This window comes from Natrix helvetica (assembly GCF_964273705.1).
Source record: "Natrix helvetica genome assembly, chromosome: 15".
Taxonomy (NCBI): domain Eukaryota; kingdom Metazoa; phylum Chordata; class Lepidosauria; order Squamata; family Natricidae; genus Natrix; species Natrix helvetica.
The window spans coordinates 8,746,273-8,764,000 of record NC_138565.1 but is presented as its reverse complement, the minus strand read 5'-3'; the positions used below and the strand labels follow the sequence as shown (position 1 = coordinate 8,764,000).

Below are 17,728 nucleotides of genomic sequence, written 5' to 3'. Positions count from 1 at the left end.
TGGAGAAACCTAGTCTCCAAGAGCAAACAGCCTCTTTTGACCTGTTACTTTTCCTACTCAAAAGCAAACAGTTTTTAGTTGTTTCTGTGTATTTGAGATGGTGAAGAAGGCATAGGCAAACAGGCATGGCTAGAGGCTTTACTTGTATAATTATTGGTCCATGATGATACACATGGCCTGGTGGATTCTTGAACCACCATTGCCATATCTCATCTGGGGAAGTGCCTCATAATTAGAGCCATTTTATCTTCCTCAAAGGACAGTGTAGTTCCCATTTTGCATAGGATATCATGACCCAAAAGAGGAAGTGGGCATTCAAGCATGTCTTGGGACATTCTTGTAGCCAGTGGCCTTTTCTTTTTTTCTTACACCAATTACATCGACCTCTGCTTTGGGCTTTGGAATTATTTGACAATGCAACTGTCAGCAATTCAGCTTTACTTTGCATCCTGTCATCTCTCTTTCTTTCTTCTACTTTTCACAAAGACCTTTCATGCAATTTCCATTTTATTCAATCCATACAGACCTACATGCACAAATAGCCTGAAACAGCACTTTCAGATCTGGGGAAGAGTCTGTCCCTTTAAATCTCCAATTTTCTTTCCTTGGGAAACATGTGGGTCATTCTCCAAGCATGGGAAAACTTAAAGATTAAAACTTTAAATCCTACTGTTCCCCACAACTTCAAGTCCAAGCTGAGAAGCTTACTTATTTTGCCCGCTGGTCAAACATATCAAAATCAATTGAACACCATTCAATTCTACATGTTATTAGTATAGATACACACCTAAGAATTACATCAAATTAATCAAGTCCAATTACCTAGATCTTCCTATTCAATAGGCTTTACCTTTTTATGACCTGCTAAATTTCTTACTTTTGCTCGAAGTTATGCCCGTTCTATCTCCTTAAGCACTAGATTGTTAATACCAGTCTCTGCCCTGGTGTTGTGTTTCTAATTTGGATCTCTAATTTATAAAGATCCAAACCTTTCTTGATCTCCCAGCTGCGCTGGCATTTTTTAAAGATCAAGATGTATAGAGACAATGTATAGAGATGTTTGTCCACACATTGTTTGCATTCGGCCAGGGTTCTAGGTTGGATCTCTCAGCCACGCTGGCATATTTTTAAAGATCCGGATATATGGAGACTTTCATTAACACATTGTTTGCATCTGGTTGGGGCTCTTGATTCATCTGATGGTGGCCAGAATCTGAGGCTCTATTCAAAGGCATCCCAAACCTTGGCACAATGTCTTTTAGTACACCCAAAACCAAGAGATCTCTAAATCTCACTTTCTGGGAAAATTGTGGGGACATCTATTTGCCACAAAGCACCCGGGAGCCCTGTAGAAGGACTTCCAAAGGAAGTTTCCATCCTGTCTTTGGGTTGTTTTGTCACAACAGAGACAGGCTGCAGCAATCTGATTAACAGCATGTGTGCCTCTAACTACCGATCCCCGCAACAACCTCCTCGACAATTCTTCCGGCAGGTCCCCTTACCTCCCACTCTATCTAAGAGCCTTGGCGAGAAAAAATGTGTTTCCTCTTGCCTTTTGAAGTTCCTTCTTATCTGAGGTTTTGAGTCCTTGTATGCTCACTCCACAAATTCAGAGATGCCTTTCCTGGCCCCCCTTTTTTCCTTAATGTCATCTGCAGAGTGACCAATGAAGATACAATACAATACAATAGCAGAGTTGGAAGGGACCTTGGTGGTCTTTTAGTCCAACCCCAGGCAGGAAACCCTATACCGTTTCAAACAAATGACTATCCAACATTTTCTTAAAGACTTCCAGTGTTGGGGCATTCACAATTTCTGGAGGCAATTTCTGTTCCACTGATTAATTGTTCTAACTGTCAGGAAGTTTCTCCTCAGTTCTAAGTTGCTTCTCTCTTTGATTAGTTTCCACCCATTGCTTCTTGTTCTACCCTCAGGTGCCTTGGAGAATAGTTTTTGACTCCCTCTTCTTTGTTGCTCTTCTCTCCACATCTTTTCTACATCGTGGTGACCAAAACTGAATGCAGTATTCCAAGTAATATTTATTCTATCCCTCTGTTTATGCAGCCTAGAACTGTGTTGGCTTTGTTTGGCAGCTGCTGCACACTGCTGGCTCATATTTAAATGGTTGTCCACTAGGACTCCAAGATTCCTTTCATAGTTACTAATGTTGAGCAAGGTACTTGTGCATTTCATTTTTGTTGCCTAAATGTAGAATCTTACTCTTTTCACCATTGAATTTCATTTTATTAGATAGTGCCCAATGTTCAAGTTTGTCAAGATCCTTCTGTATCTTTAGCCTATCTTCTGGAGACATATTGACCATTCTCTTATTTTCTTCAACCTCAGGATCTAATGTGGTATATTGCCTGAAGGTTTGATAAATGCATTCTAGTAATTCCCCTGGATTTTCATCCTGTTTCTGTTGAATTTAATAGACCTTCCCTAAATTCTTAACTTTTGTTTGAATCCTAACAAAACTAAGGTCCAATAGTTTTGTAGCTGAACGTACTAGGTTCCTAATCTGGTTCCTTCAGTAACCATGTTCAGTCTGGTGTTTTTTTTCATGATCCTTCTGCAAAGGCTTATTCAAAAGACTTATTCTTTTCTCTGTGGTTAATAAAATTTCCATCAGACTTTTTATGTCAGCGTAAGCAGACTGGTGAGTTCAGAAAAATGGATGCAAAAAGGACATGCATCTCATCTGGATTTTCTCTATAAGCAGGAATTTTATTTTTCCAATTACATAAATCAGCCATTGAGAATGGAGCATATATCCACACCTTACGTAGCTCCCCCTCAGCTTCTGGCAATAAAATTCCCTTAGGGCAATTTGAGTTTTTATCTCAACTGCTCCCTTGGACCAGGTTTGTGGTCCACTTGATCTATCCCTTCGATAACCTTTTTTGGTTTTCTTTCTCCTGGCCCCACCTAATGGGACCGTTTTTTCTTTCTTTTTAACAAAACAAAAAAACACTTAAACACATCATCAAGGACAAGCATGCAAGTTAAAACAGACAGGAACTAAATGTTTCGTTGAGACTCTCTCAAAGCTTTTTCTTTCCTCCTTGAGGCTTTTATAATAGGGGTGAGGGTAATTTCTCTGCCAGAGATTTTTTTTAGTAAAACTCTCTCAAGGCTTTTTTTCCCCCTCAACATGCATTGGAGAGGCGTTCGAGGAACGCTCCCCACCTTCCCATGTTTTATTTCTAAGACACTGTCACCGACCTGGGGTGCCGGAATACCACGGTCGCCTTCAGGAACTGCGATGACTTAACCACCCACACAAACCTAGAGCCTCATTAGGATACACCAGTTCCATTTGGAAAGGATGCTATCCCGGGCTCAGGGAGGTGATCAGGCCCCCTCTTCTAACCGAGTGGATCTACAATTCTTTTGATACTTGCCTGCAGGCGTCTTCTTTCTCAGCCGGCGTAAATTTTATTAACTTGTCCTGATCCTGGTCAGATTCTTGGATCGGTGATGTCCTCCGGATGCCCAAGAGGGGTCATCGGCCCCCTTCCAGAGAAAGATCTCCGTGGTGCCTGAAGAAGGGCGAGATGGCCTCGATGGGGCACCGGTCGGTCCATTCCGTCCTCAGCGAAATATCGCTCTAAGTCCTGCCGCCACGGTTGCCAGAATTGTTGCAGAAAATGATAGGCTTAGACTTCTCAGGATACAGGAAAAGTTTATTTGGCAGCCAGGTTCAGAAAGCAAGCACATAGCTAGCATTGGAAATTCTGAACAATCTTTATTATCGAAGCATGCATTCTTATACATTCTCAAAGACAGTGTAACACGGAAACACTTAACTCATTTCTTATTGGTTACCTTGAGGAAAAAGCCTTATAAGGAGATGAGGGTCTTACTTCTCCTTTTGTTACAGGTATGGACTACGTGCCATTAACGAACTTTATTTGAACCTTGTGGTTTTGGACTTTTGACATAGGGACATTTGCTGGAACATGTTGTGGTTGAGGGCTGATGACATTTCCCTGTCCCTTTAAGCAAATTTCCAACTGTCCCTTTTATGCCACGTCTTCATTCTTATATTTATAATCCATATTTTATTCCACTTTATGATAAATTGGCTGCAAATAGAGGGAAGATTTCCCAGAGTCCAGGAGCCCTTCGGACACCAACCTACCTCTTGGAGATTTCCCAGAGGCCTTCTGAAGTCTGACTAACCTCTTGGAGGGCATCTTCACTCTGATACCTGGCAGTTTAGCCTGCATGGATGAGGTCATGAAGCCTCAGAATTCCCTAAGAGATGACAGGCCTCCATTGGCATCCTACCAAAGGTCACCTGCTCCACCTTTTACAAGTACACCAATGTCAAGAAAATGTCTGCAGGAGGTGACCAAATCAATCACTGAATTTCCCCATTTCTCACAAAAGGCAGATTTTTGTATGTAGACTGTCTCTGTCAAGGGAAGATCCACTCATTAATGTAGCTCTGGATGAACTTCCCATAGCATTCCCTTTCTTTTGCCATGCTCTTTTGTGTTTTGTTCCATCATCCCAGGTGAGCTCCTTCCATGATTTCTCCTTAGGTGAGAAACCTTTTTGTGAATCCCAAAGTAATACAGCAATCCAGGAGAGAAAAATCCGGTCCCCTTGAACAACTGTCAAAAGAAAATACTACATAGCTTAACAATCCAGCAGTTAGAGACCCAGAAAAAAAACCCAATTTGGATCCTATCAACATTGCATGATTTCCTGTTTCCTTTTTCCAACAATGAGGTATTGATTTCTAAGAGGAAATTCACTAGCAGGAACCATTGAGAGGAGATTCTCCTCCTTAGGTCCTCTTTAACTGGAGACGGTCTCCTTTTGTGCAAGAATTCCACATTCTTATGTTGGAAGATCAAAGGTTTCCTGGTTCGTTCCCAGCCGGGAGTCACCACCGACGCCTAGAAGAAAGTTTCGTGAAGACAGCCACCTGAAAGTTATGAGCTTTATTGAAGGGAAAAAAGGAACGGGAAGGATGAGACGCAGCTCTGTCGTTCCCGGGTCTGCAGCACCATATACAATTTGGTTTCTCCTTATATACAGTTTTTCTTGCCCCTGGCTACAGTGTAAATTTTACTGAGAATAAAAGTTCCTTTATTCTGGATGATCGTTCTGATATTGATTCTCTTGTCTTTTGGGTTTCGTTTGTCTGGTATCTTGCCCTTATGTTAATCTTATCATAAAACCTGAAAAGGATGTTTTCCTGTTATTCGGGGCGCTTATCAAAGAGATCTGTTTTATGCAGATGGTCATGGTGTTCGTGTTATCTTGTAATCATTGCTAGATTCGGGGTTTTCCCAACTCCATTATCCTTTTCCTAATCCTATTATCTTATCTCCTTTGTGACTAAGTGTAACCTTTTCCTGTTTACGTGTGCGTGTTTTCCTCTAGCTTTGGTCCTTGATTATGTATTCATTAGTTCGTTCCTGTTTGTGCTCTTTGGGTTATTTTTCGTTACCTTACTACAATCCCTCATTCTGAACTGGGGCAAAATAATTGATGTCAATTATTTTCGCCCCCTTAGTGTCGTTGGGCATCTCATCGGGGTATACTTGAAAGTCCCGGTCTATCTGGATCATCATGAGGGCTGCTTGGCTGTGTTTAGTTGTTTGTGAAGTCCTAGTGGGTTGACAGGTTCTTAAGCAGGCTAGGCAAGGGGGGATACAATGGCAGAGGCAACACGTGAGGGCTCCTATGACACAGACTACGACGATTCCTGTCAGGAGTATTTTAAGCCAGTGAAAGTCTGGCAGCCAGGAATAAATCCAGGACCAGTCTATGGAGGGTTGGTCCTGGCCTATGTTCTGAGCCAATTCTTTTAGGTGGTGGATGTCTTTTCCTACAGCTTCAGAGCTTTGGTCTAGGTTGAAGCAGCACAACCCTCTGAACTCCGCGCAACCGTGGTTATGTTTTAGCAATAGGAAGTCTATTGCTGCGCGATTCTCCAAGGCGGCTTCTCTAACTTGCCGCAGCTCTCTGTTTAAGGCATCCAGCGCATGGGAAGTCGAATTTAAACCCTTTGCTAGGGTACATGCCAGGCTATTCAAATTTCTGGAATTTCGTACTGCTAGCCCTGGCACTCCCACTAGTGATACTGCCAATGAAACATATTCAGCTTTTGTCAGTAGGGACACTTTAGATTCGCAATCTGAGTCTAGGGAGTGAAAGGCCCTTTTGTGTCGCCTCTGTAAAGACGGCATGAGCATGGTTAACTTTCCTAGGGTGCATGGCCCCCCTGTAGAGTTGGCCGGTATATATGAATAGGCTTGTAATCCACATAGTATGAACCATCCGTGGGGTAGCCTCATGTAGCTATAGGAGTGGGGAATGTTTTCTGTGTGGTTGCATTTGAGGTCGGTGTTGTTGAGGTTAGTGCAACCTTCCCCTCTTTTGGCCTCGCATCCCTCGATCCTGAAACACCAGGATGAGGATGTAACGGCCACTATGTGTAGGGTGTACATGTCTAAATTTTTAGCCTTGGTAACGTTTCCCCAGTCATAAATGTTTGAGTATGACGGAGTGATGAGGATGTGCTGAAGCTTAGTGTCGTTGTGAATGGCTTGGGGTCCCACTGCCACCCCCATGAGGCATGTTTTTAAAATGTCTTTTACTGAGCTCCCTCCCTCTAGGCAGAAGTCTGTAGTGTTAAGCACTTCCTTTGCTAAATATTCCCATATGTTTCCTTTCTCTGGGATGAGGTTTGGTTCTAAAAATGCAGTTACTTGAGTTACAGTCAACATTATACAACAATATAAGATCTTTGTCCCCATACTCTCTTTTCCCATTTTCAACTAGATACCCCCTAAATACCCCCCAAATACCCCCCCCTTTTTTTTTTTTTTTTTGAAAGTTACGAAAAGTCTTAAAATTTTTGTTAACCAACAAGTCTTTTTAGGTCAGTTTACTTGTTCCCTCTCTTGGAAGAGGGCCTCTAGAGTCCACTGCTGGGTTTCCGGATCACGTCTCAGCTTAATCGGTGGGATGTCAGCACTGTGGTCTATAACCGCGGGCTTGACGTGAGTCCAATGAATCCAGGAATCTTTTTCCGCAACCTTTACAGCTGTCTGAGTGGTCAGCAAGACTTGGTAGGGTCCTGTCCACCTAGGTTGTAATGACGTCGTTCTGGTAAAGTGTTTTATCCACACCCAGCTGCCTGGTTCGTATGGATGCAGGTTTTCTTCCAGGGGTAGCGTCTGAGTCAGGGCGCTCTGTGTCCACAGGGTCTGGAGGCTGTTATGCAGGGCTGAAAGATAAGAGCATAATACCATATCCCCCCTATCTAGGCTCAGGGAGTGTGGGTCTAGACCTTTTAAGGTATCAGGTGGTCGTCCGAAAAGTATTTCAAATGGGGAGAGTCCAATGTCTCGCCGTGGTCTAGTCCTGATATGAAATAGTGCAATAGGCAACACTTTAGGCCAAGAGAGATGCGTTTCCTGGCAAAGTTTCCCCAGCAGGGTCTTAATTTCCCTATTAGATCGTTCAGTTCCTCCCGAGGAGGAAGGTGAATACGGGCAGTGAAGGTTCTGGGTAATACCTAGGGCTTGGAGGACGTGATCTAGGACTTGTGCTACAAAGTGTTTTCCACGATCCATGTCTATGACTGTAGGCACTCCAAATCTTGGTACAATATCCTTAATGAGGTGCCTTGCTGTCTCTAAAGCTGTTGCATGGCGGCAGGGGAAAGCTTCTACCCAGTGTGTGAGTTGATCCCGGCATACAAGGGCATATTGATATCCATCTGCCTTGGGTAATTGTATATAGTCCATTTGTATTTTTTCAAATGGCCTCTGTGCCCAGGGTCTACCACCTTCATGAATACTTTTCCTAGACGAACTATTATTGGCTTGACAAGTCTGACAGGTGCTAGTCACCCTAGTGGCCTCGCTATAGATCCCTGGTGCGTACCATACACTTCTGGCAGCGTCTACTATCGCTTGCGTCCCACAGTGGCCTTTTGTGTGTAGCCTCTGGCAGATTAATCGTAAGAGGCGTCGTGGGGCTATTGGCTTGCCATCTGGCACCCTCCAGAACCCGTCCCTAAAGACTGCACCCAATGTTTCCTTCCATCTTTCTGTTTCTCCATTTTCCAGGAAATCGTCATAAGGGATGGTAGGGGTGGCTTGCATTGTTACTGCTGCCATATTTTGAGGGAGAGGTTCGGTGGCTACCCATTTTGCCGTTTCATCCGCATATCTATTGCCCTTTGTGGTCGGGGAGTTATCTGTTAGGTGGGCTCTACAGTGTATGACGGCTATGGAGCGTGGTAACCTGATGGCACTTAATAGGTCAGAGACTAAGGTAGCGTGGGCTATGCGTTGGCCAGCTGACGTGAGAAACCCCCGCTGTTTCCATAGGGTGCCTGTGGCGTGGCAGACTCCAAAGGCATACTTGGAGTCAGTGTAAATGTTCACGGACCTGTTCTTAGCGGCTTCACAAGCTTTTGTTAATGCCATGAGCTCAGCTGCTTGGGCACTATGGGAGGGGGGGAGAGGTGAAGCCCAAATAATTTCATGTAGGGAAACAACGGTGGCTCCTGCTACCCTCTTCCCGTTATACATATAAGAGGAGCCATCCGTGTATAGTTCCATGTCTGGGTTTAGGAGTGGGGTATCGGTTAGATCGGGGCGTGGGGATTTAGCATCGTGAATCAGGTGGAGGCAATCGTGTAAGTTGCCCTGTTGTTCTGTCGGGAGTAAGGTGGCTGGGTTTAGGGTGGAACACCTTTCAAATGTTATGTGATCTGTTGTAAATAATTCGGCCTCATATCGTGCTAGGCGCTGCTGTGTGAAGGCTTGCGTTTGTGATTTTAACAGAATCGCAAAAACCTCGTGAGGTACTTTTAGGAGCAGCGGGTGTCCTAGGACTATGTCTTTTGATTTTCTTACAATTTCTACTGTTGCTGCCACTGCTCTCAAGCATGGAACGGCTCCCTGAGCTACTGGGTCTAGGGTTACGGAGTAGTAGGCAACCGGACGTTGCGCAGGGCCGAATGTTTGCGTTAAAACTCCTGAAGCTACTCCCTTGTTTTCATGAATAAATAATGTAAAGGGTTTATTATAGTCTGGAAGTCCCAGTGCCGGGGCCGAGGCTAATGTCTGTTTAATTTCTTTTATAGTTTGGTCTAAGGAGTTGGTCCATTCAATGGGGTCGGGCATGGCCTTTTCTGTTAATTGTATTAAGGGTTTTGCTAATTCCCCGAATGACGGAATCCATGGGCGGCAAAAACCCAGTACGCCCAGTAGGGCTCTGACTTGCCTCTTTGTGTGTGGAGTTTTCATGTTCAAAATGGTCTGCACCCTGCTGGGGGCTAGTTTCCTTATGCCGGGTGCTATGATGTACCCCAAATAGGTCACCTCTTGTTGTAGATATTGTAACTTAGTGGGTGATGCTTTGTGTCCCCTATCTGCTAGGGCTTGCAGGAGATGAATTGTGTCCACTTTACAGGCTTCCTCTGTTTCTGATGCTAGCAATAAGTCGTCTACGTACTGTATTAGGGTGGAGCTGTGTGGGAGTGATATGGAAGAAAGGTCTGCTTTTAAGATCTGTGAGAATAAGGTGGGTGACTCCGTGTAGCCTTGTGGCAAGCGAGTCCACGTGTATTGTTGGTCTTCCCAAGTGAAGGCAAAAAGGTATTGGGAAGCCTGATGTACCGGGATGCTAAAGAAGGCAGAGCACAGGTCTATGACTGTAAAATATTGTGCCCAAGCTGGTACCTCCGTGACTATGGTTGCAGGATTGGGTACTATTGGAGCCCGGGGTATCACATGCCTATTGATTAGGCGTAAGTCGTGTACGAATCTGAAGATAGGGTTCCCTTCCCGGTCCAATTTCTGTTTCTTTACTGGGAAGATTGGGGTGTTACATGGGGAGGTGCACTTGCGGAGGACTCCTTGTTCTAGATAAGCCCTTATTAACTTTCTTATGGGCTGGATGGCTTCAGTCTGGATTCTATACTGCGGGGCATAAGGTGGGGGCTCATGTTTTACCGCTATTCTCACTGGGGAAGCTCCTTTTAATAATCCCACTTCCGTGGCATCCCAGCCCCATAAGGAGGAGGGTAGACTATTAAGGTCAGTAGGCAGTGAGGCGGCTTCCGTGACTACCATATGGATGCTTTTTGTTGGTATATCTAGTAGCAAACCATCCTTCCCACATTTAATAGTGGCCCCCATTTTACACAAGAGGTCTCTTCCCAGTAGGGAGAGAGGAGATTGAGTACAGACTGTAAAGGAGTGTTTTAGGGCTAGCGGACCTACATCGACTGGAATTTCCTTTGTGAATTCTACTGGGATGGTCCTTCCTCCTACCCCCATTATTTCATCCCGGACCCCTTGTGCAATTGAGTTTTTTGTTGGAGGTGTTGTTATTAGTGAGGAGGTTGCTCCTGTGTCCACTAGGCACTCATACTGCTTTCCCCCTATCCAGAGAGATATCATGGGTTCCCCTCCTGGGCCATTCCTTAAGGGAATGGCCAATCCACAAAAGGTAGCCAAAAAGTCAGTGGCGTTTGCCGCTAGTCATAAGGGCGACTGATCCCTATCCCACCCTGAATCCTGTGTGTGTGTGTAGTTCTGCCTCCATTCTCCTTGGTCACCTGGGCGGGCCCTGTGCATAGGTGCTCTAGGCCGGGTCCGGCGCGGTTGGTTTGCCGGGTTTCGTCTACAATTTCGTTTCATGTGTCCTTCCTCCCCGCACTGCAGGCAGTGGGTGCAGCGTTCTTGGGGCCTCTCCTCCCACTCACATTGCCGGCATTTACGCCAGTGTGGCGGGGGAGGTGGGTACCGACCCGGGGGTGTGTAAGCCCTGCGGTTGGGATTTAGAGCAGCAAAAATTTGTAGGTCCTCCCTCCTCTCTTCTCTCCTCTTTCTTTCTCTTTCCCTTTCCTTTCTGTCTTCCTTCCTTTCTTTCTCCTCCTCCTTTAGCCTGTCCCTTTGGTCATACACGAAGTTCGCAATCCTGCGTAACTCCGAGATTTCTAGTGAGGACCAGTTCGAGACGACCCGCTGAAAATGATCGCGGATGTCATCGGCTGATTGATTGACAAAAGCCGAGGCTAATATTCTCTGATCCTTCTGGCTATGGAGGTCTAGGTGGGCATATGTAGCGGCCGCTTCTGTTAGGCGTACCCAGAAGGCGTCCGGATTTTCCACTTCCCTTTGTGTTACCCTTTGGAATTCGGCCCAATTAAGGGGCTTTCTCCCTATGTCCTCTAGAGCCTCAATTAAATTTTCCTTTGCCCTACTGTATTCATCCCAGTGGTTTGTATCATTATAATCCCAATCTGGACGATGTAGGGGCCATGCCACCCTTGTCCGGGCTACCTGCCCTGACACAGGTATGACGGGTTGCTTGGCAATTCGTTCAGTTGCCTCGAATAATTTGAGGAGCTCGTCTTTCGTTAGGAAAACGTGCAACAACTGGGTCATGTCTCCCCATGAGGGGTTGTGGCTTTCCACTATGGATTTTATGGTCTGTATCACTGTCTGGGGATCGGCTCTGAAAGTGGGGGTGTCCCTTTTCCAGATTACTAGGTCTGAAGCCGAAAATGGGGAATGGGTTAGTACATACTCAAATTGTCCCCTATTTCTTCCCGGTACTGGTTTACTTAAAAGGGGAGCCATGAAGGGTATTCCTGTCTCGTCCTTCTCGGGGGGGTTATCTGTCTTTTCTTTGGGTTTCTCTGCCGGGGGGTCTTTGAGTCTAGCCAGTTCAGCCCAGCAGTACCAATAGGGTAGGTGGCTGGGCTTAATTTTAGGTCTAAGTGCTTTCAGGATTTTAAAATTGAATGAACCGCTCTTTGGCCAAATCGGTCTCCCAGTTTCGTCTTTGAGTAAAGCCCATTCCTTACATATTTGTTTTGCCTTTTTTTTCTTCATTCCGGCCAGGACGGGCATTTGCTTTTCGTCCCAGGCCCCCAACAGCTCCCCTAGGGGGGTTTCCATGGCTACCCTCGAGCTACCGCTTCCCATGATCCCGTTTAGATGTGGGTTCACTTCGTCCTAGCCGGGTTTGCCACTTCGTATTTCCCCACTTTACTTTCGCGTCCTTAGAGGACCTTTCGCGCCCTTTTGAAGGGACTTTCTCTGTTTGCCCTTCGGAGGGTCTTATTGGTGCCCTTCGGAGGGACTTTTCTGGGGGTGCCCTTCGGAGGGACTTTTGACGCGTTCCTCACCACGGGAACCTTCTCTCGATTCGCGCCCTTTCACGCAGGGACTTTTCTTACAGTTTCAAGTCTTGGGGAAAGAGACCCGGAGGACCAGCCGCACAGTGACCCAGGAGGGGTGCTGTCGGAGCGGGTATGCGTACCTCCCTTTTTCTCACTAACTTTCTTATGGGCTTTATCTACAATACACGATTTCCCTGGGATTTTTCCTGTTTTTTTTTTTTCCACCCGTATCGTTACTTTTCAGCAATAATTCCCCCACTCGTTGCCCGCTCGGCTGCTTCAGTATCCCTTTTTTCGCGAGTCAGTTTCCACACTCCGACAAGAACCCCCCCTTGCTTTCTCAATCCTGCCGGTCACTGCCCTTTCGGACTAGCAGCAGGCTGAGGTGCGGCTGGGGGTTAGGCGGAGGAGGTGGATTCTGACTGCTACTTGTGGATCTGAGCCCTCTAACACACACGCACACACACACTCTTTCACTCCCCGTGTTATTTTTTAGGAAAAAAAAATTTCGGAGCGGTACTCACCTCCTTTCAGGCAGCTGTAGAGTTCAAACTCCGGATCTCCCTTTACTACCCTTTTTAGCCGTGCCGGGTCCGTGGAAGTCCTCCTGCGGATGAAAACATCCGCGGCCGGCAAGAGAGTGATTCCTCGGGCCCGGTTCGGTGGTTGGGTGAGCTGAGAGTCCCATCTGGGTCGCCAATTGTTGGAAGATCAAAGGTTTCCTGGTTCGTTCCCAGCCGGGAGTCACCACCGACGCCTAGAAGAAAGTTTCGTGAAGACAGCCACCTGAAAGTTATGAGCTTTATTGAAGGGAAAAAAGGAACGGGAAGGATGAGACGCAGCTCTGTCGTTCCCGGGTCTGCAGCACCATATACAATTTGGTTTCTCCTTATATACAGTTTTTCTTGCCCCTGGCTACAGTGTAAATTTTACTGAGAATAAAAGTTCCTTTATTCTGGATGATCGTTCTGATATTGATTCTCTTGTCTTTTGGGTTTCGTTTGTCTGGTATCTTGCCCTTATGTTAATCTTATCATAAAACCTGAAAAGGATGTTTTCCTGTTATTCGGGGCGCTTATCAAAGAGATCTGTTTTATGCAGATGGTCATGGTGTTCGTGTTATCTTGTAATCATTGCTAGATTCGGGGTTTTCCCAACTCCATTATCCTTTTCCTAATCCTATTATCTTATCTCCTTTGTGACTAAGTGTAACCTTTTCCTGTTTACGTGTGCGTGTTTTCCTCTAGCTTTGGTCCTTGATTATGTATTCATTAGTTCGTTCCTGTTTGTGCTCTTTGGGTTATTTTTCGTTACCTTACTACACTTATATCCAGGAAGAAAATGTATCCATGTAGTTGCAATTTAAAAGAAGACTTGAGTGAGTCACATATGTAGAGTTTATTTATTCATTTGGATCCTGTCTTTATTATTTCTGCAAATGAGGCAGAGAAGAAGATGTGGAAGAAAAGAGACTATTTGGAGCTCAGGGTTGGACTGAGGGGTCTTTGGTGCTCTCTGAGCCCCTCCCACTTCCAGCCACGGTGACCCCTCCCTCCCAACTGAGAGTAACTGGCAGTTTAGGCTGCATGGATGATGTCATGAAGCCATCAGGCAAAATGTCTGTAGGAGGCAAGGAGAGAAATCACTCAAGCTGCCCATTTCTCACAAAAGGCAGACTACACAGCTTAATGGAGGGGGGGCGTAGAAGAAAGGGAGTGGGGGTGGGAAGTAGAGGAGGGGCAGGGGGTGGGGAGAGGGAAAGGGAGGGGGTGGGGTGAAATAGAGCCAGGGAGAGAAGGAAAGGGAGGGGCACGGGATGAGGAGGAGAGGTGGGGGGAAAGGGGGGAAGGGTGTGGGGGAAGGGAGAGGGGTGCAGAAAGAGTGGGTGGGGGGGCACCAGAGGAGGGGCAGGACAGACGACTCCCATGTCCCCCTTAACCGTTCCAACCCCTCCCCTCCTTAGGCGCTTTCCGGGAGTCAGTCTGGGCTCCCCCCGCCATTTAGGTATCCCCTCCGAACAAGCCTGCGAGGTGGGCCTGCGGAGGGAAGGCTGCTCTCCCCCTCACCCCCGTCAGAGCAGCCCTGCCTCGAAAAGGGACCAGGTTGGAGGGAGGAGCGAACTGAGACAGGAAGGGCGGACAGGCTGCACGGGAAGAGCGGCGAAGGGCGAAGGGAGCGGATGGGAAGAGCAACAAGCGAAGAGCGGAGCCAAAGGCGGAGGGAGCCCAGACGCCGAACAGCCAGAGCGGCACGCCCAATAAGGAGCGAGGGGAGGAGTCACAAAACGGGCACCGCCAATGGGATGGCGTAGAAGGCGCCGCATGCAAATATGCACCGGCCCTGAAGAGAAAGTTTTCTTCCCAGGTGACGCAATCGGAGAAACATACGGCAGCGACAAGGGAGGAGAGGGGGAGGCCCCGCCCACATTTGCGCAATCAAAGGAGAGACGGTTAGGCGACGGAAGTCACCGGATGCAGGTAGGGCGCGGGGGCTGCTGGGAGTCGCAGGCAGTGGGAGGCGTAGGCTTCGGCCCGGGCCTCCCCTGCGGGGAACGGGATGCAGCCATCACCCGCCTCTCTCTCTCCCCAGCAGGAGGACGGAGGAGCCCGGCGGGGGAAGGAAGGAAGGAAACGCCGCCCGAGAGGAGGAGGAGACCGGGCCACACAGAACAGCCCTGCCTGGTCCTGGCGCGGCTTCCAAGGGAGACGGAGGGGAAAGGCCGGAGACTCCGAGGCTGAAGAAGGGATGAGCCTAGTGGGACCCCGGGAAAGGTGGCTGCGTGGAGGGCGATGCGGGGTGGAGGAAATGGGTGGAGGCCCCGAGACTGTCCTGGAGGGCGGAGGGTCCTTCGGAAGACCCAGGGATCCCCAAATGATCCAGGAGGAAGGAAGGAAATATCAATGCAACAAATGTGAAAAATCCTTCAAAAATAATGGACATCTTCAGAGACATCAAAAGATCCACATAGGAGAGAAACCTCATAAATGCCTGGAGTGTGGAAAGAGCTTCAGTCAGAGGAGCCACCTTTATACACATCAGAGGATCCACACAGGAGAAAAATCTCATAAATGCATGGAGTGTGGAAAGAGCTTCAGTCAGAGGGGCAACCTTTATACACATCAAAGGATCCACACAGGAGAGAAACCTCATAAATGCCTGGAGTGTGGAAAGAGCTTCAGTCATAGGCGCAACCTTTATGTGCATCAAAGGATCCACACAGGAGAAAAATCGCATGAATGCATGGAGTGTGGAAAGAGCTTCTATCAGAAGGGCAACCTTTATATACATCAAAGGATCCACACAGGAGAAAAACCTCATCAATGCTTGGAATGTGGAAAGAGTTTCAGTCAGAGGAGCAGCCTTTATATACATCAAAGGATCCACTCAGGAGAAAAACCTCATAAATGCCTGGAGTGTGGAAAGAGCTTCAGTCAGAGGAGCCACCTTTATATACATCAAAGGATCCACTCACGAGGAAAACCTCACAAATGCCTGGAATGTGGAAAGGGCTTCAGTCACAGGGGCAACTTTTATATACATCAAAATATCCACTCAGGAGGAAAACCTCATAAATGTCTGGAGTGTGGAAAGAGCTTCAGTCATAGCGGCAACCTTTATAAACATCAAAGGATCCACACGGGAGAAAAATCTCATAAATGCCTGGAGTGTGGAAAGTGCTTCAGTCAGAGGAGCCACCTTTATACACATCAAAGGATCCACACAGGAGAAAAACTTCATAAATGCCTGGAGTGTGGAAAGAGCTTCAGTCAGAGGAGCAACCTTTATACACATCAAAGGATCCACTCCGGGGAAAAACCTCACAAATGCCTGGAGTGTGGAAAGAGCTTCAGTCAGAGGAGCCACCTTTATACACATCAAAGGATCCATTGGGGAAAATAACCGAATATATGCCTGTAGGGCAGAACGTCCTTTCGAAGACCTGACAATCCCCAAAGGATCTAGGAGGAAGGAAGGAATGCCACTAATGTGAAAAATCCTTCAAAAATAACGGACATCTTCAGAAGCATCTTAAGATCCATTCAGGAGAAAAACCTCATAATAGCCTGGAGTGTGGAAAGAGCTTCAGTCATATGACAACCTTTATAAACATCAAACGATCCACTCGGGAAAAAAACCCTACAGATACCTGGAGTGTGGAAACAGTTTCACTAGTGCTCCACACCTCCGTCAACATCAAATAATCCACACAGGAGAAAAACCACATAAATGCCTCGAATGTGGAAAGTGTTTCAGTCGGAAAGGACATTTGTATGAACATCGAAGAATCCACTCAGGAGACAAACCACATAAATGTCGAGTGTGCAACGAGCTTCATTCAGAGATAAAACCTTTGCATACATCAAAAAATCCACTCAGGAGAAAAAACATATCGGTGGAAAGAGTGTGGAAAGAACTTTGGTTGGAGAGGAAACCTTGACACACATCAAAGAATCCACCCTGGAGAGATAACCTATAATCACCCTAAAATTGTGTTTCCACCAAAATAAGGCATAGTGATTATTTGGGGCCCCAAAAGTTAATAAAGCCAGGTGTTATTATAGGGGAATATGGATCTTGAGTCTGTAATTTAAGCTGTTGGCTATTCCTACTCTCTTAGTATTATCTGCAAATTTGATGTGTCCCCCATCAAGTCCCTCATTTAAGACATTTATGAAGATATTGAAAAGTCCTCGGCCTAAGTTGGACCATAGTGGTACCCCAGTGCTTCCTTCTTTTCCTGTACATATAGTACCATTAAGGACCAACCGTTGAGTAATTTGTCAGCCAGTTACAAATCAATCCATCCAACTCAGTCATGAGTTTCATCCCACCATGTTTCACTAATAGCAACTATATCATACATACCTTTGTGTATTAGTATTTCAGCTTCCCCCTGTCTATTGAGCGTTCATACAGTATATAGAGATTAGAGTCCTCCTTGGATCTTGGATATGTTTCTTGTATCTCCTACTCTGTGTCTGTGTTTTCCATCCTTTCTATCACTCTACTTCTCTGTGTTTTCCCTTGTTTTCTTCTTCTTTCTCTTTACACCCCTCTGCCTTGTATGATTGGTTATTTGGTGGCTTTTCCTTGGAATTGGGCTCTAGAGGTCTTGAGGATTGGACCCCCTGCCCACTCAACTGTCTAACTTCAAAATGAAGAATGTTTTAAAGTGTACATGCTAGGCATTTTAACTGGCTCAAATTGTACCTTTTCGCAATAGGTTTACGTGACTCCTTTCCCCAGGCAAACATTATCCTTTTAAGCCTTTACAAAAGGTTGTGCTTAATATTATGGGATGTTTGACTGATTGTCCATTTCTGTGATGTAACTGAGCAGAATTTCTTCCATCGAATCATCTGTTTTGTACTTTTTCTACTGTGTAAATGTGTAAAATGAATCCCGAGTGTCATCCATTTTTTCATGAAGGGAAACCTCTTTATTAGATTATTCTAAGGATGCCTTTAAATGATCTTACAACTCTGTGCCTAATTTGACCAAGTGTGCCATGGCAGAAATCAAGTGTCAGGCCTGCCCCAACCTGGTCCCTTA

At 46.2% G+C, this 17,728-nt stretch overlaps 2 protein-coding genes across 2 annotated transcripts in view; both read left to right on the top strand.

Moving 5' to 3' along the window:
• Positions 1-17,728, top strand: part of LOC309399629 (uncharacterized protein) — a 234,878-nt gene that overhangs the window by 56,900 nt on the left and 160,250 nt on the right. The window lies entirely within an intron of this gene.
• On the top strand, positions 14,622-17,516 carry LOC309399638 (uncharacterized protein). The gene is made up of 2 exons (XM_081967663.1): positions 14,622-14,652; positions 14,765-17,516. The coding sequence occupies exons 1-2, from the start codon at positions 14,647-14,649 to the stop codon at positions 16,073-16,075; spliced, it is 1,317 nt and encodes a 438-aa protein (XP_081823789.1). The 5' UTR covers positions 14,622-14,646; the 3' UTR covers positions 16,076-17,516.